We start from the raw sequence: 22,811 nt of genomic DNA, 5'->3' as shown, positions 1-22,811 counted from the left end.
CCTTTTCTGAAATTATAAGCTCGGTTTACAACTTCCTTGGCGGGCATTGTAAGCTCGACTTGGTATTTTCTTATCGGGCGTTTTCAGCTCGGTTAACTACTTTCATGTCGGGCGTTGTAAGCTCGGTTTACTACTTCCTTGTCGGACGTTGTAAGCTCGGTTAACTGCTTCCTTGTAGGGAATTGTCAGCTCGGTTAACTGCTTCCTTGTAGGGTGATGTCATTTCGGTAAACTACTTCCTTGTCTGGCGTTGTCAGCTCGACGTACTACTTCCTTGTCGGGCGTTGTCAGATCGGTTAACTTCTTCCTTGTCGGGCTTTTTAATTTCACTGAAATCTCCCTTGTCGGGTATTGAAAGCTCGATTAACGTCTTCCTTGTCGGCCGTTGTAAGCTCGGTTAACTTCTTCCTTGTCGGGCGTTTTAATTTTGGTGAACTCTTCCTGTCGGGCATTGTAAGCTCAGTTACTTTCGTCCTTGTCGGGCGTTGTCAGCTCGGTTTACTACTTCCTTGTTGGGCGTTCTTAGCTCGGTTAACTTCTTCCTTGTCGGGCATTGTAAGCTCGGTTAACTATTTTCTTGTCGGGCATTTCTAGCTTGAATAACTGCTTTCTTGTCGGGCATTATATTCTGCGTTAACTAATTCCTTGTCATGCGCTGTTAGCTCTGTTAACTATTTCCTTGTACGGCACTGTATGCTCCGTTAACTTCTTCCTTGTCGGACATTGTCATCTCAGTTAACTACTTCCTTGTCAGGCATTGTATGCTCAACTTACTTCTTCCTTGTCGGGCATTGTCAGCTCGGTTAACTTCTTCGTTGACGTGCATCGTAAGCTCGGTTAACTGCTTCCGTGTCAGACATTTTAAGCTCGTTTAACTACTTTTTTGTCTGGCATTGTAAGCTCGGTTAACTTCTTCAATGTCGGACATTTTCAGCTTGAGAATGGTTAAACATGGTTAAAATATTATTAGAAAGTTGTACAACTGCAGTATTTGTGAATATTTCCTTGAAGTTGCGTTGACTACAAATGGATCATCGTCATGCAGGTACAATTGTCGTGAATAATAATCACAAATAAACATTTGTTTCTTCATAAAATTGTATTTTTAATAGAAATATACTACTACTTACATAGCAGCATATTTTGATTCATGATATAAGTTTAAAAGCACACCAACATCCATCATCCTCAGGACGTTGTTTATATTCAGGGTTTCATTACAGTTTTCAACATTGTCATTTTACCAGCCGACTAAATAACGTTGTTTGGATAGGTCTATATTTCAATGTCGCACTTTACTTAATAAAAGTCAACTTAATATTTTTTCTTAATTGCAATTAGAAAAGAGACATAGATATAAGTGTAACATGGAAAACGATCTGTTGAGTGTTTTCTTTCACATCCTTTTTGTGGTACGGTTTCATTTAATTGGAAACAATACAATTCTTAGACGAAATATTCCATAACAGTTTTGGAAAAATAATAACATATATTTTGCTTCTACTACAAATATGAGGAGAACGTAACATATGAATCGCTCTGTACGTTCGTCATTACATCCGCTTGCATGCTTATGTTTGCATACTTGTATTAACAGGGGATTAATGCATTCTTTAAGGTTCAAATTACTCAATTTATATGTTGTCTCTTTAGCAACTTAAGGAGTTTCACAGTTAAATGAAGGAATGTTAACATATATCAGACGGCGTGTCACGTACAATTGCAATAAGGCTAGCTTTGAGGTTAATGTTTTACCATTAAGGTTAAAGGTTAAAATACAGCACTTATTTTCGAAGCTCTACATATGCATCAAACCAGGAATATGAGTTTATAAGTTTAGCGATAGATCTTGATTATATTATACTATTGAGTGTTGACATGCATTACGAGTGTCGAAGCTTAGTCCGACTTCTACTTGAACGTTTCCGGTTCGATGAAGCGATTTGCAGTCGTATGTGTGCAGGAAGAAGGCAAGTGGATCCGATCCTTATTTCAGGTGAGCGCTAAATTTATAGGGACCTTTAGTTGTTAAAAATAATCATACAAATCAAGTTTCGACCTTCTCTGTGTACGAGTATTCAGTCACATTTTCGTATGGCCGGTTCTATTGGACTCTTCTCAGAAGAGGAGAGAGCCGTTAGAAGAGCTCAGAAGAGAAAGAAGAACGAACGCACCGCAGTTGACGAGTTGGCAATGAGCGATGTATTCATATAAGCGCGTATGGAACATGTTAACATAATCATAGTGTAAATTCACAATAATTCAATACATTTAATATTGTTTTACTCATTGATAAATAAAATAACAAGCATTATTAAACTTAAACGATTATGCTGCTGGTATTACATTATTTTTCTTATAATTAAATAGGTTTTGAACACAATGTTCGTTCTCGGTAGTTGTGGTTACAAAAATAAAAAAATCTTCAATAGATATATCTTTGCGACCATTTAATAAGTATATAAACCCGCAAAAGTCTAACAAATTTAAGAATAAATTAATGTTACCAAAGCAAGTGTGGATGAAAACAAGCAATAAATATGTCGATGCTATACATACAGCATATAATAAATGACTGAAATGGTATTTGTGTTGGAAAACTACCACTTGCACACATGTATTAAATATTCGTACGTAATTTAAAATGTTTTTATTTTTTGTTTGCATCAATAAAATCGTTTTGGAATTTGTATTTTGGTGTTAACTGTTGTTTTTTTTTCAGCAAATGTTTTCATGGAATATGGAGGAAAATGAATAAATATAGGAGGATAATAAATGAGCGCGCCATTTAAACATGTATAAGAAAACTACATGTTCTAAATTAACGTGCATTTACACTATACTGTTACTTTCCTGAAATCATCAACAGCATTGTGACACAGGATGCGTTTGTGTAAATACCATAATGACTTCATTTTGTATTTACGTTCAATAAGTAAATATGTCAACAAACACGAAGCTAATTTGGTCAAATTTATAATTTAAATCTCGTGTTGTTATTCAACTTTCATGTTTCAGATGAGAGTTATCATGAGACAAACACGACGACAATGGCCATATCATTTTTTTGTATTAGTTGTTTTCATGCCGCTCACATTTCAGCCATATCAGCCAGGATGTGATAAGCGTTACTTTCGTATTAATATTTGCCCTTTATCTCGACTGCATTCACTGTGAATTTTCTTAGCGGGACCAGTAATTTGGGACACGCTAAGAAATTTCGCATCAAGTAAAGTCGAGATTTTGGGCGACTATTAATACGACATAAACGCTTGTAACTTTCTTGCCGTTATGGCAGGATAGTGATCAGCATTTCAACGATTAATTAAAGTAATGAAGGGTATGAAACGAAAAAATCCCGTCTCGACGTCACCATCTTGTTTTTCACGTGATTACCTCCACTGAGTATGAGACGTAGTTTACCCAAAACGGACTAAATGCGATCCATAAAGCTTACCATGTGCACGTTACGGTGTCCGCTAAATAACCTTAATTTGGAAGGAGAAGTGGTGCTGAAATTATGTATGCAGGCAACATACTTGGCAAGTCGGGTAAAAGGCAATGCTACTATACAAACAGTTTCCACTTCCACAATTACTTGAGAAATCGAAATGATTTCATGAAAATTAACAATAAGACTACTCCAGCTGAGTATGACAGCCGTTTGCAGTCCATTTTCAAACCAGCTCATCTTATTTTCATGTATTGCAATAATGTAAGTCTTGTGATGGGATACAGACAAAAAGAAAAAACAAATCATTTTCCGACATCGAGTCTAGAAAAGTACCGGTTCCTGTCTACATGTGTTACTGATTTTAAAAGATAAAAAAGCGATTTCATATATTGACGGTTTCGTGTGTATTTATTTATAGATAACAAGATGATATTATTTCTTTATTGGTAATTTAAACTTCGCATAAAACTCAATATATGAAATCTTTATTAACAAACCTTAGCATAAAAATCCCATAACGTTCTTAATAGCAAATAACAACGCAAAAAATAAAATTTATTTATAAAAACAACAAAGTGATCACACAAAAATGTTTTCCCAGAGATTTATGCTATAAAATGTGTGACGTCACCAAGAAATCAAATTGATATATTCAAGATTGTCAATGTGACGTTATCAAAATTGTTCCCATTACTTTAACATAACTTAACATGTAACGTCATCCACAAATACTAAATTGGCGTCGTCAAGACACTGTGACATTGACGTTACAATAGATTTCGTGGCATATGTAACGCCACATGGGCTTTTCCTCAAACGTCACCGAAAACTTTCCATATAACGTCACAAAGACTATCCGTTGTTACGAATATATTTGTCTTTGCATAAAACTTATCTTGAATTATCTTGGCAACGTCACAAATGCTTAATTATATTTTTTATTCCACAAGTGTCGCGTCCCGTTTCGACGTCAGATGATGTAACCCTATGCGGTTTAATTTTCAAGTCCTAAACCGATGGTATAACATCAGGTACTGAAACAAAATGAACAAAACCATAATATGTCAATATGCCTTGTGAACGTGTCTATATTATTGTGCATACATGTGTAAAAAAGGCGCACATTCACTTCATGAACATGCTCTTTGCGGTAGTGGAAACCCATGGCATTCCATCATAACCATATTATATCAATCAAGGAGCGTAGCATTGTTGATGGAAAATGAGTCCTAATATTGGTTTTATACAAACATATTGACACATATAAATAAGGGATTGAACATAATACTAAAATGATATTCGAAAATTCGTAAAATTCGTTTAACATTGTTCGAAAATATTCGATTTTTTAATCTTTAATTCGATGTCCAAACTATCGACCGTCTGGAGCATTGTAATGTTCCTTATTGCCAAACCACCTCTAAAAAGCGTATCTAAGATAAATCTTTGAAAAAGCTTGTAAAGATATATGCGCATGATATGGCTTAAAGTCGAGTTTCCGTGGAATTTAAATTGTGTCATTTTATCGCATCATGATGCTATGTTTTCATCTTCAAAATGTATATTCGTATATGTTCATAATTCAAAATGTATATTCGTATATGTTCATAATCGAAACACATATTCTTCTTTTTCTCAGGGTATTGGAGTGGTATTATAACAACACAGTGTTAATCTGCGATATGATAATTTATGGTCACCGCGATATGTCACCCATAATCGTATATTTTTATATGTCAATGTTTTCTTTCCAAAATTTTGCTTTACCTCTTGATAGTTTTACTGCCCGACTGAAGCGCGTCCCGGCAGCATTTCTACAACAAACAGAATATTTGAACTTTTATTAAATTAGATTTAAGAAAACAATTAAACTAAAACACCCACAAAAAGGAACTTTAAACACGCTTAATTTGGCTTTAAGTTATTGAGCACAAACCGTTCGTCTACTTTATCATTTTTCCTATTTTCAGCAATGTTTTCTTTGACCCTAAATATTCTGCAATCCATTTAACCAAGATCTCAAGTGAATAGTACCATGACCATAAATAAATGCTAGTTATCAAGCACCCGGTATATTTCTATATGTTGTGTCGTTGGCATTGACCATGCCCAAACTTTTATTGTAATGTCAAGTCAGGTTTATGCATAACGGGAACACAAATTCATTCGAATACCTCATTTTTGTATCGAGTTATTACCCAAACACCATTAGTCGTTGCCTATACTGCACATCAAGTGATGTTGACCTTGGTCTATTTGGTTGCATATGCCTACCCAAGCATGGCCTTTACATCATAAAAACGTAAGGGATATGATAACAATCACTTAATTCGTTCTTGAGTTATTGAACGTAAACAAGTATTCTATGTTAGTAACTATGAGCCCGAACCCATTAACACAATAGAAAATTACACTCAATGCATTGTTATAACAAGATAGCTTTACATGAAGTTTCAAAACAATATTTCAACTTGGAAGTCTTGGCAGGAACCGATGTTCAATTAAAAATATTGTGCATGAGGTGGCGGTTGTGAACTGGATATGGTATACGCCTAGTGGTCAGTAGGTCCCGTTAAGGATCCATTTTCTTGAAGCATTCTCAAAATGTTTTCTCAGGACACAAAGAGCTAGCGATACCCAAAACATGAACTGGAGCCTCAATAATACAAAGGCTTCCAATCGATCGAGGTATTTAAACTTAAAATATTGATAATTTACGGCTCTTAATAAATGTGCATGCAGTAATCTTAAACTATTAGTAGATATGATGTTTATATTGATAAAACGTGTATAATACTAATGTAAAGATTGTAAAAATCGAATAACTCTGTTGTTATTTTGTTTCGTATTTATATGTCAATTAAAGGGGCCTTTTCACGTTTGGGTATATCGACAAAATTGAAAAAAGTTGTTTCAGATTCGCAATTTTTCGTTTTAGTTATGATATTTGTGAGGAAACAGTAATACTGATCATTTACCATGCTCTAAAATAGCAAGTATGTGCATATTTTAAATATTTAAAACCCCTAAAATTATAAAGCGATGCAACGCGAAACGAATTAATAATTTGGAGAGATCTGTTGTTGTCGTTATATTTTGTGAAACTACAAGGATTGCTTACATAAAGTATAAAATACATCTTGCAGTGTAGACAAAAGGATGGCCGAGTGGTCTAAGGGTAGACTTTTTACTCCAGGAGTCCAGGGGTCAGTGGTTCGAGCCCTGCTGAGGGTTACCTTTTTTCTTTTTTTAATTTTATTCTTGATATTTTACTGGAGCATTTTATATCCAATGTTTAATTCTATCAATATAAAGCATTTAATGACAAACTTCAAAACATGCCAAAATCTGTGAAAAGGTCCCTTTAAAATAAAAGTACAAAGTCAAAATACAGATGAATCTTACGTTGCTCGTAGCAACACGTCCCCGTTATTCCAAGTGATATGAGAGGCACTGTTCGGCACGATATTTTGCCACGTGACTCCGTCATCCGCACTGTACTGTACTCCCAGTTGCGGGTACGTTGTCGACACTTCGATCTGTCCGGTTGGCAATACTCTGCATAGGAAATTAAAGACATTTATGTGCCGAGCTCTGGGAAAACGGGACTTAATGCATGTGCGTGATGTGTCGTTTTAAATTAGCCTATGCAATCTGGATTTTCGTTTACAAGAGTATTCCTGAAAACGAAAAGTCCATTAATTTAATGTAATAATCTCAATGTTCGGAATTTATACGTTTTCTGTTTCCTTGGTTACTGGTAATGTTTTTTTATCGTAAGCGTGTATCAAATAAATGAAAAACTTCAAAGTTGAAGAGTTCCAATTGTTTGCATCGCATTCGTTGATTGTGTGAAATTGTCTCAATGCAGGCTCGTGCATGACAACCTCACATATTCAAGTCTTGCGATACAACATACCGGGGCAAAGTCATGAAACGTTTCCTTCTTATAAAATAAATAAGGACTTGACACATATGGGCACGTTCGTTAACCTACCTACCACCTGGCGGAGAGATTCTGTATTTCACGCCAATTTTTTCCAACCGCGCGAACTCTCGTTCTCCGACGGCTCTGGCGAACGACTTCCATTCGTCTTCGGAAGTGACGTTTGTCGCCTCCTCGAACGCTGCCTTGTGCCAGGCGCGTTCTGCCAGCGCCACCAAGCGCGGAAATATCATGTAGACTGACTCGTCACTTGTGCGCACTGTCTCGCTCCATAGCGCGCCCTGCATTCCTGGAGTTAACTTAGCAAATAAGGGACCAAATATATATGAAAAGCTGTTCCTCAAACTGTTTCTTCTGATGAAATTGATATTATAAAAATCTGTAGTTACATCTTGCATGAAGTAAATATCAATTCATTGTTTGAAGTTGTTTCCGTATTTTCCAGTCTACAAGACGCAACTTTTTCAATGAAAAAAGTTGTATGCCTCTTATAATCCGATGCCTCTTAAACGAGAACAAAATCAAACGTGTTTTTATAAACAATTTCATACATGTATGAGTGACTGACACACACACCAAAATTGTTTACGAATCAATGCAGTTATTCCTGGTAATACCTTGTATACTGCAGTATACCGAAACTTATTTGAAGATAAATATAATATAAAATAATACAAAATTATAAAAAAACTACATTACGATTTTTCCGAAACATTCCAATTATAACAAATTATTACAAAATACTTATACCACAGAATATATCAATCAGTCATATGATGGTGAATCTTTGTCGGTTTGTCGGTTTTCAAAACAATCAAATAAAACATGATTTTTAACAAAAATGTTTCGTTTACATGTTGTCATTTGTGAAACATTTTTCATTTTAATAATAATTCCAAGTGCAAGTGTTTCAGTTTCGGTGAAATGTTTGTATTAGTGGATTTCTATAGAAGGGTGGGCCTTAATTAAGATATATTGGAATATGTTAATTATATATATATTTTTGATCCTCCCTAATATATTTCGTTTCACGAGTTGATTAAATGTATAAGCTTTTACACCTCTGTCAACGGTTTCGGGAATACATTAGCAAAATATTGTAAAGAAAAAGCCATGTTTATTGTTAATGGGAAACTGCACTTTATGCATATTCGTAATGTATAATCCCAGATTAGCCTGTACAATCCGCACAGGCTAATCAGGGACGACACTTTCAGTTTTTTATGACATTTTTCGTTTAAATGAAGCCTCTTCCTAAAAATCCAATTAAGGCGGAAAGTGTCGTCCCTGATTAGCCTGTGCGAACTGCACAGGCTAATCTGGGACGACACTTTACGCACATGCATTATGCCCAGTTTTCTCAAAAGAGACTAATTTAATCACGAACCAATAATGTTCTCCGGCTTTTCCAACGCTGTACATCCCGACATGTCATATCCGCAGATGTCCTTTTTGGCCAACCGAAAGCCGCTCCGGTCAACCCGAATGTTGTCATAGAGACGCTCCGGGCGGAAGTCAAACACGTTTCGCGTGTCGGTGTAGCGCGCGGCCCAGTAGAGCCCCCGTTCCTCCGGATCTGGTTCTTGGGGATGGTCGAAGTAGAGGTTCGTAGCCTGACTCAATATTACCTGAAACAATCACATAATTACATTTACTCCACGTATTCATCGAGTGATCCGTATAAATATATCTTACAATAAAATATACTGTAAAATAATTATTATTCGTCGGACATTCATTTTCGTTGATTTCGTAAATGACTGGCGCGAGTTCCTCCTCTTAACAAATTAAGAAATCAACGAATTCACTGGCAAACAAAATTACCATTTATTAAACTACGAAATTTCCTGACGTCAAATATAAATAATTTTACAATAATCATAAATAAGTTAATAAAATGATAGCATATACTTAACCACATTTTAAAACATTATTTATTTATTATCTAGAACATTAGATTAATGCAAACATATTCATAGAAAAATATCTACATCATAATGTGCTTCTGATGATTATAGTATGGTCTTTTTTAAAATATTCACACTCGAGGGACGATACTTTCCGTGTTCATTGTATTGTATTGTATTGTTTTCAAAGAAAACCCAGTTTAGGCGAAAGGTGATAAGCCTGTGCGGAATGCATTTAACCCGATCTTCGAAGAGCGTGTGGTTGCATATTGGACTTGACATCCTAGACGGTTGTATTCATTTCCGTCAAATATTGCATTCATCATATGTAACAGCATGTAACAATAAATATTTGTTTACTCCTTAATTTATTTCCGGGAACTCAAATTTATAGATTAGGATACTGAAATATGGAGACGTTGCAGTGTTCGCGTTTGCGTAATTATGATATATAATTCATAATTCATTGTGACAGGGACGCAAAATTAACATAATAATTGACGTACCATGACTAATTGAAAAAAATGTCAACTAATCTTAAAAAAAGAAATGCATGATTGGCGTCGCACTGAAGTGCGGCGACTCGTATGTAATACGTTTTTTTTTTCGCTTATGGGAAGAGAAGTTATTTTACGGATCAATGTATATATTTGTGTGGTCAGAATATCTTGCATAGTGTTTTTTTTGTGTGTAAATTAGTGTAAATAAGTACTGCATGTGTGCCTATTACATTTACTACAACATTTATTGCAAATAATGCAAAGCTAATTCTTTTAATTAATAACTAATCACAGGGACTTGGAAATAATAAAAGATCACAGGGACTGGGCAAATACGCAAACCGGTGAAAGTTTCTGGTTTTGTATAAAAACAAAACATAATCAAAATATATTTATTTTGTGGTTTTTCTAACAATAGCGCAGACCTTTGCTGTTCGAGTTTTGGTTAACGCTTATTTTCTTCAATTTTACAAGACGACAGCGGTTACAAGGTTTATTGCTTTATTGATAACCGTTACACTACAGTCACTTATTAATATCTTAGTTAGAAGGTGATATTTCAAGCGGTTCCGTAGTGTCGTTGTTACACGCTTCACATGTGAGAGGCCCAAGGTTCGAGCCCCACTAGAATCAAAATTTTTATTTGTGTTCTATGTTAACTTTTTGTTTTGATGTAGACATTTTAGTTTAAATAAATATGCTGTTTTATTGTAACCATTTTCTGTTTTTATTATGCCCATGAAATATATGTGTAAGAGGGTGGGGGTTCGTAAACACATTAAAACTTTTACAGTTTTTTTTATATCAATGAGTACTCAACCCCTATCGTAAATGAGAAACGTAAGAATAAGTTCAGAATCATCTCCCCTTGAAGTTGAGAAAAATATGAAATTACGCTTACAAGATGAAGCAGATTTTTTAAAACCTACACAGTTCTGTTCCATTAATGCAAACTGAACACGGATGCAAGTAAACAAAAGGAAACCAATGTAAATAAAATAAACTATGAAATATTTGGGGGGTTACAACACAAAATCATAGATAATGGTTATTTGGGGGTTATAACACGACACATAGATAATGGTTATTTGGGGGTTATAACACAAAATTATAGATAATGGTTTTACCAGTATCTTTTTCTATTATGTTTAAAATAATCGGCCAATATATTAATATTTACAGTAGAAACAAATCGTTCCATGTAACTTCATTGAGTGCCTTTTACACTGAAATTCCCGACGCACTTTGATGCTTTGCATCAATACTTATCTAGTATAGCATTGTAATTAACCTCCGCATTTCCATATAAAATAAAATTACACGGTGACTGTTGAAAATATGAGGTATATTAACCGTTATAAATCTGAGGATTTTTTTAAAGACTCAAACGATAATAATAATTTAACCGCAATTACTCATTCCAAACACAGGTCACTCAAACATATCTGTTTGGGACTCGACATATTTGCTAGCACTGTCACCCAAAGTCTCAGTGAAATGTTTGATGAAAAGCCAACACAGAAGTTACGATGTTGCTCCGGATACATAGGAGACAACATGTAGGTTCAATTCTAAAGATGTTAAATCGTCTCAAACGAAATCTTACTGGCAAGGAAGGGATTCACTTGGCTCCGCTTCCTCAACCGCTTGCTACTCTTGCTCCGTCTGCGCCCCTCTTAACCACTAAGATTGCTACTAAATATGTACAAACTATTACACAAAGAAATGTAATACCTTGTAGCCGGCGTTTGCGTATTTATACGCATTACTTCCGCTGCCCCACTCCCATATGTTGTTCCAGGGATTTACACACACCTCTCCTTGCCGGTTGAGGTCCTCAACCGGAAGTGGATCGTAGCCGTCCCAGGATCCGTCCTCCCACCCTGCTAGCTTCAGGCCGCGTTCCGACGCCATTTTAGCGAGGCGAGAAACGAAGTAGTTATTCAGACCTGGATCGGAGTACGCCTTTTGTCATTTCGGTTACTCAAAACTGTAACTGCTGTGTTTAATTTTTATTACGTGATGCCTTATCGAAACAAATTTGACATGCAACACGTGTATCACATAAAAAATCTTAACACATAAACTTGCTGAAATGAACACACATTCTTGATATAAATAACTTGTTACAAACATAAAAAATCTTAACATACCATTAACGCATGTAGCTTGCTGAAATGAACACATACTTTATATAAATAACTTGTTACAAACATGAAATATCGTTACGTAAGCTCAGCAAACTGTTTAATTTGTTTAGCTTATGTTAATAATGATATAAGACTGCAAATCTCGTAATTTGAAGGAACTATCTCCGAAGTAAGAATTTGCATCTTCAGTTTATGACCATGTTTATAGTAATTTTTATATAAGTAGCAGACACTAGAAACTGCCCCACCACCTTAATGGGAATTTTTTATGACTGTTTTTTATGATAAACGAAATTAACCAACACCTTATAGTGCTGTCCGGCTAGCACAGTGGTTGCTACGGTCGCTTTTTACCCAGGCGACCCGAGTTCAATGCCCGTTAAAGGGAGAATGTGAGTTTGTTCGAATGAAACACAACAACAACACTTTCAGTACCAAAGAAAGAACTGAAAATTGCAGCTACAATTCAAAATTCGTCCCTGCTTGCGTGAGTCTAGAAAGTTAGTTATGTTAGAGCGCTAGGGGAACACTTCGAGTCCACACATACTGGAGCCTCTGGCTCGGAATGGACCTCCTTCGTTATACACACACAACCAACACCTTATGTGCATTCAGCCTGCACAATGGTAAAAATAGGATTTTCAGAAACTTACGAAAACATGTTCGTCAAATTACCCAATTTTGTGGGAGCAAAGATCATAGTAGCCAAGCGACAAAAGGAAGATTTTGCTTTTTTATTTTGCATGTAAAATTGGTCAAGAACTGAAGTTAACATGTTTCAACATTTGTCATTATTAATCGTATACAATATTATATGGCTCTAATCAATATGAGACAGTTTGAACATTAAACACAAATAAAGTTTATATTACAACCACCCATCCAACTGCTGTCGCTTTACAGACGCCATCGTGCAAAATACTTGATAAATATGTGGCTTTCAGGAAACAAACATCATTTCCAATATATATTCCGTCCTTTTGGAGAGGGGGGCGTTGGAAACACCTTCAGACATAGCGGCCTATTTAACTTACTATTTCCTTAATATAGCAGTTCATCTCCTTTATAGAAATACTACTACCTTGTAATGTGAAGTGGTTCTACCAAACACGGCGCTAACCGTACAGTTCCTCTAACAATTTGTTCCCTTATAAAACCTTCCTAATTGAACGTGAAATAATTCAACCGACTGACCGTGTGTTACCCTGCACTGTAATCTTACTTTAAAACATATAATGCGGTTTTGTCTCCCGCTATTCATCCTTTAGGATAGCGAGTCCAGATAGTGTCCCGCCTTACCGTGTGTGACCCTATACGGAGGGTTGTCACGCAGGGAGCGGCTACACGCGTCGGACGCCGCCCAGGCGCCATGAGCCACCTCGTCCCCTCCGAAATGGTAGATCTCCAGGGGCTCAATGTCCGCGTGCAGGTCTGGGATTTTAATAACGTTTTATTGACAAATTATTAAGATTCAAAAAGCTCTTGCGCGTGGCATACGCGCAAACAAGAGCTTTTAACTCGTTATGATTCGTTATAAAAATACTTTTTGTACGTGTCCCTTTAGCAGTGAAAATAATGCTCGATTGGTCATTGTCGGCGCAGGTACTACTTACGTATGCTACTCTTAAGGTTACTACACAGTGTCCTAGGGTACGGAAAGTACGCTTAAAGGAACTCAGCCATCCCCCGGAATACATTAAGTATAGTTTCCTGTGACCGGTACTTTGGTGTGTACTTAAGAGTACCCGACATACGATTAAGTAGTACCTGAGCCGAAAACGACTTAATGAGCGCAAATGAGTGAATTTATTCTTTAAGATTTGTTATTAAAGGGACTTTTTTTTAAACAGATGTTCGTCTATTTTATAAAAATTCATTAAATATATTTACGTAGAAACATAACAATTAAAACAAAAATCCAGGAAAAAATGTTGAAAGACATTCCATTCAGTGGAATTCGAACCCAGGACCGTTGGGTCAAAATCTAACGTACTAACATTGTGCTATCCTGTCTTTTTACATCTTTCTATTAATGAATTGAATGTCCGTTTTGAATATAATATACACCATCTGTTTTGAATATATGCTGATTTTTAGCATTTTTATTTTACAACTCCACGAACAAGTTCCTTTGAATAATATCAGAAATATAAACAATAATCATCTTGTTATTTTAAACGCATACATTCTTAAGAATGTGTCACATTTGTAATCCAAAGGTTATAACGCCACAAACAAGAATATCAGTAACACTGGTGGATGCTCGATAACAAAGCGCTTTGTCGATGTATGGATTAACTGTTTCGAAACAAGAAATTGTTCTAGGGAAATTACTCCCTGGAAACTGACTGTGCTGAGCCCAATGTATTATTTCGCGATTGATTGATTAAATATATAAAGCAAGTTTATAGTTCAGTTCGCTTTCGAGTTTGGTAGGATTTCGTCCATTAAAGGGACCTTTTCACAGATGTTGGCATGTATTGAAGTTTGTAATTAAATGCTTTATATTGATAAATGTAAACATTGGATCTAAAACGCGCAGTAAAAAAAACTTAATTAAATAAAATTAAAGAAAGAAAAAAAGTAACCCCAAACTGGGCTCGAACCACTGACCACTGGAGTAAAAGTTTACGCTTAGATCACTCGGCCATCCGAGCTGATACAATTAGTGATGTATTTTATACTTTATATAAGCAATCCTCGTAGTATCACAAAATATAACGACAACAACAGAACTTTTCAAATTATTCAATCGTTTCGAGTTGCAACGCTTTATAATTTTCAGGTTTTTAAATCGTCAAAAGATGCATATAATGGATATTTCAGAGCATGGTTAATGGTCAGTATTACTGTTTTCCCACTAATGTCATAACTACAACGAACATTTGCGAATCGGAAACACTGTTTTTTTTTAATTTTGTCAATTTACCAAAATGTGAAAAGGCCCCTTTAGGTCGAAGCGTTGCTTCAACATACTGAGTCATACATGTGGGTGATTAATGCTGAAAACTGGTTGTGTGTGGGTGTGTGGGGTTGGGGAAGTGGTGTGTGGTGTAAAACAGATAAAGTTCAGCAGGATATCCATACGCACCTATAACGCTGTCCATGACCTTTCCAATAAACCTGTAGGTGGACTCAATACACGGGTTGATCGCGTCATCCATCCAATTTTGCACGGATGCATAAAACGACGAGTCTCGAGTGTCTCTCAGACGAAACTGGGAGGCGGCAGTACAATTTCCTGTAGCGTTCAGTTTCCGGAATCGACTCTCCATAGACGCCACCGCGGCATGTGAGTGCACCGGCATGTCGAATTCGGGGACTACTTTTACGTGGTGTTTCTTAGCGTAAGATAGTAGTTCCTTGTATTCTGCGGCGTTATAGAATCCGGAGCCGGAATTCTCAGGGAATGGCCCGGAACCGAACTGAGGTATTAGGCACTCGGTCTCGGACAAATCGTGACACCTCCCGCCAACCTAAGACATCGGTATTTGATCTTTAAAATTGTATCTAATTTTGTTTAGTAAATCTTATTATTATCAAATCTTGGTCATCCGCATGCGATCGAAAATATATTGTGGAATGGGTTACGAATGGGAAGCTACGAGCTCGATTACATCGAACGGCTAAGGCATATTGAAATACTCTCGAGCCCGTTTCCTGGATAGAACCAGTATTATATGTCTCTAAGGATGATCGAAATAACGCTCCCATTAAAGGATCGAATCCATGACCTCCCGGTTGATAGGCGGACACAATATACTCTATGACACGGCGACATCCTACCTTCCGTTAATTACGTATGTGAATTCAAGAAATGTTCGAAGCTTACTTGGGTGAGTTCCGGAAGTCCGTCGATCACCAGTCTCCATCCCTCGTCGTCCGTGAGATGAAGATGTAGCACGTTCATCTTGTACATCGACATCGCTTTAATCAGTCGTTTAATGTTGACGACGCTGTGGAAGTTTCGGGCGACATCAATTTGCATCCCACGCCAACGAAAGCGCGGCGCATCTTCAACTCTCAGTTCCGGTATGCGTCCGTTTGTACCGGATATTACGCTGCTTAACGTTTGGACAGCATAGAACATCCCATCTGCGTCTTTTGCAGTGCGTGTTATAATGTTGTTTTTGACGTCTAAAGCGTATCCTTCTGTTTCAATTTCGTTGGCGTATGATAAGACAATGACGTTAGCGTAAGTTGGCGTTATCGAGTCTGTAATACTCACGCCGAGCTCATCTGCGTCAGAATCATAGGCAAGTTTATTAGAAATAAATGGTTGCGACACTTTTCGATAATAAAATTAACAATTATAAAATTAGCATAACCACCCTTAATCCGCTACAATCAATCAACCGTAAACTCGTGGTAATTCGAAGGACATTTCTTTTTGTAAAAAACATTTCTTTGAAAAAACACGAAATTTCATGCCGACAAATAAATATTTTCTCACATTGCCTGTCAACAGCTTAAAGAAAAATGTACAACATTACATATCATTACAAAACGACAATAAAAAATATCATGAGAAAAATATAATAATGTAAATACTATAAATACTTTAAAAACTTATCTTCATCCATTAATTAAAGCAGTATTTCTCCTTATATTTTTAATAATTTGTTTTTTTACTGTATTATATGCACTTGCAATATTTGCAAAATGTGTGCAAACGAAAGCATAATTGAATTAAATATAGTTATTAATCGGTTTTCTTATTAATATAAATTACACAGAGTACCGTATACTTATAATAAGCCTAGTTCTCGGAAATATTAGCTGCATCAATTTGCGTAAATTTACATCCCAGATTAGCCAGTACAGTCCGCACAGGCGAATCAGGGATGACACTTCTCGCTAAAATTGATTTTTACTTAAAAAAGTCTTCCTTTAAACGAATATTTCAATACAAGCGTCTCATTTTACAAGCAATATGAGATCGAGGTGGCGTAGTGGATATGGTGTCCGCCTAGCGATCGGGATGTCACGGGTTCCATCCCCACTTGGGGAGCGTTCATTACATCACCCCCAAAGACACCAAGTACTGGTTCTAGGCCCAGGAAACGGACCCGAGAGCGGTTAATTAGCATGAGGCTTTCGATGCAATCGAGCTAAAATAAATAGGTTTCAACTTTCAACAAGCAATTTACCTTTGATATACTGAATCATGTCCGAGAACAGTCCGTTGGACGTGTACACTTTCCACGTGCCTTTATCAAATGACGTCGGCGGCCTGTCCTCGTTGACTTGTAGAGACTTTGGAGTCGGAATGATGAATTTAGGGACCTATTAAAGCAACATAAATACTAAAAATTCAACGAATATTTCTTTTTTCCGTAAAATTAAGTAAACCCATAACAAATCAATGTTCCTTATAGCAATAGCCAAAATTGCAACGCTAGATGTGGCCCGGTAACCTAGATTTAACGAGATACAAAATGGTCGTTTTTATTTCCCGCGACGATATTCGAACAACGTGTGAACTACGTCGTGCTTCCGACGCTGCCCAAAGCCAATGTCGAGTTTTTGTTTTATGGTATAACTTTGTTTTTACGAAATATTTTACGAAATATTCGTTGATTTTTAGTATGTATGTGGCTTTAATATTATTTGTAATGTGTCTCATAAATTCCATACTATAAAACCTTCTTGTGCAAATCACGTTTTAAATTTTCGTATAATCACATTCTCAGTATCAATATAAATACAAAAGAAACATTTAATGTGATCTTGATTTTTTCCCGGAAAATAAGCAAAAAGTAAAGCAAAATAAAAAAAATGTAAAATAGGCTTCACATTCAAATTACATGTATAGAAAACACAATCCAGCTTATTAGGTGAAATCCAAAATTTATTGCAAACAGAAAAACATATCGAAAACAAAATAAACATTAATGATGTAGTAATACAGATGAAATACATTTATATTCCAAAGAGCATTATACAAATTGTATATGAACTAATTATTTTCCCCAAGGAAACATGTATTCGGAACTCCGTTATTTTACAGTAGAGAGGTCTATAATTACATATAAGTATTCTGATATAACTGGGCTTAATGCATGTGCGTAAAGTGTCTTTTCTGATTAGCCGTTACGGTCGGCACAGGCTAATCAGGGACCACACTTTCCGCATAGACTGGAGTTTCGTTAAGGAGAGATTGCCTTAAAACGAAAATACAATAAAAATTCTGTGCGCATGCAGACATATTTTTGGCGCCTATCGGTATTTATTTCAAGATTTTTTTTTGTCCCAAAGTAAAATAAGAATGCACTGTCTGTTTAAGAATTACATAAATCTTATATTACCTCAAAAATGTACAATCAACATCATCATGTGAATGAAGATCTTAACACGATGTATTATTTAAAAGAACAATTAAATAAAACTAAACAAATACAATTAATGTTAACCTGTTCAAACTTAATTTATTTATTTATGCCGACAAAATTAAGTTGTAATATCAGACGCACATTTTACATGTAGATAAAGTTCATTTAGACCTAAATTTACGCCGATAGGCATAAAGTATATGCATGAGAGGAAAACATTGTGACTGCTTATTTATACACATATATGTATACCTTTTTACTTTTTACTTAAATGGTATGTCATGAAAGCAACAAAAAATGTGTGTACCTCTTGATATAAGTGAAGTTCCTGATTATGTCTTTATCTACCCACGGGTTCAGTTTCTTAACATTTCCGTTCTTAACTGAAGCTCAATATTACCTACCACGTTCTCGGGGATAAATCTCAGCTTCTCCATACTCACTTCCGGTGTGAAGGGTTCATACTGGTCCCCTTTCCATCGCTTCCGCTGGAGTACGTCCTCAAATGGTTGGACGAAATCAAGATCTTCAGACGCAGTGCACTTCACGATACGCGGCTTAATTTTGACGTCGTCAGAGGTTACATACCAACGAGGCATAAAGTCCGTTCTCGCGACAGACCACAGGCTAGCGCTGATGTTGAATTCCACAGATTTACCGGGTGAAATAGGTTGAAATCCAGCCATCGGCGCCAAACTATACAAATCGCCCTGGACCATAGTGATTCTAAAATTCACAGTGTCAAGGTCGTTGTGATGAAATCCTGGGAACACGCCTGGGAAAAGGAGAAACATGCTATAAAAGTACATTTTCCAGCCCTGTTTTGGTATGTCTTCGTGACCATGGTTACCGAGCGTTAACTGGACCACGTGATTGGGAGCGGACGGGATTATGTTGGTAACGACCTTAACTTTTATGTCCAGTTTCTCTGCAAGCGCGTCGAGGTCATTTTGTGAGAGTCCTTCGCCTGTAAAAAATACATAAATAATAAATAGGTGTCAGAGAACACGTGGAGCTAGTCAATACTTTAGTAAATCATTTAAACAAGAATCATTTTGTGGAACTTTAAAACCTCGCAACCACGAGACCAGTTTGCATCTAGTCATTTTAAGTTAAAAACGTTTATTGAAAAACTATTATATGTTAAACCAAAGCATAATGTTATATAAACTTTACAATTGTGCACAGTGGAAACATACTATAGTTTTATTTATACCTTTGATAGATAAAATATATTGTTTGTATTATATACAAACAAGCAAAAGAACTCTTATGACACGCCAAAATATTAAAACTATCTTACTTGTATTGATAATTATATACCCATAAAGCTTAAAGAATAATTTAAAGGTAATTTATTAAATACATAAATGCTCCATTGGTAGCGCTTTAGATAGTTATTCCGACGGTCCCGGTTAAGGTAAGTAACCACATATGTGCATGAAAGTACTTCTTCTTCTTTTTTATAATTATTTAATACTATTTTTATTATCGTTTTGTTAGCGAATACATGAAATGAGATTTAAAAAATGCGAACATATGTGAACAGGTCACTTTAATACGTGTTGCGCTAAGACGTTATGAAGATAAACTATTACAAGTTATATGTAAAAAAATAAACGATTTGCATATATTTTCAGTAGTAAGAAAACTGCGCGGTTGGGCCACTGTCGTTTCCCTTCCGTAAAGAAATATACTAAAGCAGTTTTCCTTTCATGTCAACATGAAGAAATCACAATTTTATAAATTTATGGTCTTTCCTTAACCATAAATTTAGAACAAGTATTAAAACTTTCGAATAACACCTTAACCATGAAAATTCAATTTTCTTATTATCGTGACGGGGCGGCTGGAGGACTTTCGACCGTTTAGGCCTATGCAAAATATTCTCCTTTTATATGTTTAATTTCCAAGTCTTGGTAAACAATGTCGTTTGGTTTGATCATTCCGAGTAAGAATGCCGTGGTAATAGCACCTTTGCGATATTTTTTCTCCTCCATATCACACTCTAATTTTAACACGTATTTGTCAATCAACCTAAGTTGATCCCGTTTTTTAACGTTGTTCCACTGATTTATTGAATCTTTAATGGTTGCTTCCATCTTTTCAAACTCATCGTTTTTAGTCCAGAGCATTTGATTAAGTTCATCATTCAGTTGGACGCTGTATGTTTTTGGTATTTTAAACGTTTTATTAAATTTTAATAAGGTAGACGTTCCATCGTCTTTGTCAATAATCATACCACATTTTCCAATACCAAGAAGTTCCAAATACCTCTTATTTTCCATATCAGTTTCGCGCTTACTACATTCTAGAAAAAACGGATAAAATCTCATTTTTTATATTAGAGTTTAATACTTTTAACTCAGGTTGATAAAACATACAACTGCATAACTTGAACTCTAAGATCTCCGGCTCCAGAACTTGCTGTTATATTGAGTCTATAATACTGGTATGCTTTAGTAGTTGAAATATCGAAAAACAAAGGAGCATTAGCAGATCCAAACAATTTAGTTGTAGATGTAAACAGTGGTTCAAATTCTTTTCCATGAAGGCTTCCACTAGTCCATCCAGTTATATTTTTACCATCTATAGCTCTAGCTTTTAACGCCACTCTCCAAATTGTCACGGGTTCAGGACATTTAATTTGAAGCCAACCAGTTTTTGAAGGTGTAGCCCAGCTTCCATTAGACCCATCATCGTTAAGACTATTAAATGCACCGTATGCTCTAAATTTATCATCAGTAACTGAACTTGCAGTTGTTACAAATCCAGTTCTACCAATATTCTCCTCCAAAATTGGAACATAACCAGAATAACATTTTTAGTTAAATTATTAGCATTATTTTTAATAACAGCATCTTGATCATCTATATACTGTTTATTATTAGTAGTTGCTTCATTCACTAAACTAGTGACTTGTGACCAACTGGGTGCTTCATTTCCACTGTACAATGTAGGATAATGAACAGGTAATCCTTTAACCATCCTACCACCCATGTTTAAATCACCAGTCATAGTATCTCCAGACTTTGAAACTGTTCGATTATCAACATAATTTTTTGTTGAGCATTAGCAGGATCCCATACATTGATTAGATTGTGAGAATCCATATTAATATTTTAAGCAGCTGCATTTTTAACATCTCGTCTTAAGAACGTATTAATGGCTTGTGATAATGTGACACCTCCTGAAATCACACTTTGCGACGATTTGACTTTTGTTTTACCAAATATGTTTACAGACATTTTCATATACACATTTTTTTAATATAATGAGTTTATTACATGTTGAAAGCTTACGCTCTCACGTTGTTTAAGAATGTAAAGACACAGGTGTCCGCAAAAAACCTCACCATCCGTCTGTACTCTTTCGCTATTATAATACACAGGATTCCTTATATAGCAAACGAGTTCAACTGGCGGTGCTAACCCATAACTGTCAAAGTACAGTTTTCCATGACCGTTTTTGATCCAAGCAGTCCAGTGTGCACCATTTCCTCGCGAGTCGCATAAATTTAGAATTCCACATTCTACCTTTTTAGGGCTTTTCGGAAGTTCATCGAGAACATAGACACCTCTAAAGTTTTTAATTTTTAACTTGTTAGCAGCATCTATCAACTGGAAATTGGATAGAGGTTCGTTTGGTAAGACAACTCCTTCAACATTAATATACTTTTCGGTATTAAAACTCATTGTATATAGTGCTATCAATGTTTTGTTTTCATTTTATCGTTTAGATACATTACAAGTTCAAGTGGTGGCTCTAAACCATAAGTGTCAAAGTAAATTTTTTCATGACCGTTTTTGATCCACGCAGTTCAGTGTGTACCCGGCATATGTTGATGACGTGGATAGTTGTCACGTACATACCTTACTCTAACGTTTGAGCTTTTTAGTTGCTTTGCGACGTCAATAAGTTGCGAGGTGCTTGAGAACGTGCTGTATATTGGGATGCTGGGTACGACACGCCCACCCACGCTCTTAAACTTCTTCATTATCTTCTGATCGTCTGTGAGATTATTGCTCATCTTGGTTTTTTCTTAGGAGGTAATGTCCATAAGCCAGTGTGTAAATACCGTCTTCTTGTATACCACGCTTATCATCGTTAGCACTTAATGCTTTCTTGTTTGCTTTAACAGTATACAATTCATGACCATATGATCTGAAAACAGTCTGCGTCCTAAGTAATTCTTGACCTGTAATTAGTGTATTTTTATAGTCTTCATGAGTAATGGTATTTTCAACAACGCTCTTTTTTACCCCCTTACACCTTTTGTTTTCCTTCTCTTCATACATTTTATACGAATACAGTTTAGCTCGGAGTCCTACAAATTCCTTTATTTGTTTTCCAACGGCTTCATCCTTGAACATGCCTGGTACCTTCTTGTTAACACCAGTTTTAATTCCTGAGAATGATCTTTTGGATATTTGCTAGTATCAAACAACCTCTCAACATCGTTTGAAATGTCAGCATAAACATCATCTGTTTTAATTTCATAGACTAGACTGTCTGTATCAGT

The 22,811-nt window shown here is 35.9% G+C and overlaps 1 protein-coding gene across 1 annotated transcript; it reads right to left on the bottom strand.

Annotated features, from left to right (window-relative positions):
• Window positions 1-4,462: 4,462 nt before the first annotated feature.
• LOC127849157 (beta-hexosaminidase-like) lies at window positions 4,463-22,319 on the bottom strand. The gene is made up of 12 exons (XM_052381876.1): window positions 22,162-22,319; window positions 20,876-20,997; window positions 18,694-19,256; window positions 17,108-17,243; window positions 15,790-16,196; window positions 15,049-15,433; window positions 13,257-13,388; window positions 11,542-11,756; window positions 8,788-9,028; window positions 7,456-7,689; window positions 6,860-7,012; window positions 4,463-4,488 (listed from the first exon to the last, which is right to left on the bottom strand). Exons 1-12 carry the CDS (start codon window positions 22,317-22,319, stop codon window positions 4,463-4,465), a joined length of 2,772 nt encoding a protein of 923 aa, XP_052237836.1.
• Window positions 22,320-22,811: the final 492 nt, after the last annotated feature.

Source organism: Dreissena polymorpha, chromosome 10, assembly GCF_020536995.1.
Source record: "Dreissena polymorpha isolate Duluth1 chromosome 10, UMN_Dpol_1.0, whole genome shotgun sequence".
Taxonomy (NCBI): domain Eukaryota; kingdom Metazoa; phylum Mollusca; class Bivalvia; order Myida; family Dreissenidae; genus Dreissena; species Dreissena polymorpha.
This window is presented reverse-complemented; position numbering and strand designations above follow the sequence as displayed.

Coding starts and splice junctions, on each gene's coding strand:
- LOC127849157 (XM_052381876.1), bottom strand. CDS start 22,319: ATGAGCAATAATCTCACAGACGATCAGAAGATAATGAAGAAGTTTAAG. Junction 19,257..20,875: donor AAAAGCTAGAGCTATAGATG/GTAAAAATATAA, acceptor TATTTTTTACAG/GCGAAGGACTCTCACAAAAT. Junction 13,389..15,048: donor GGTCATGGACAGCGTTATAG/GTGCGTATGGAT, acceptor TTAAAATCCCAG/ACCTGCACGCGGACATTGAG.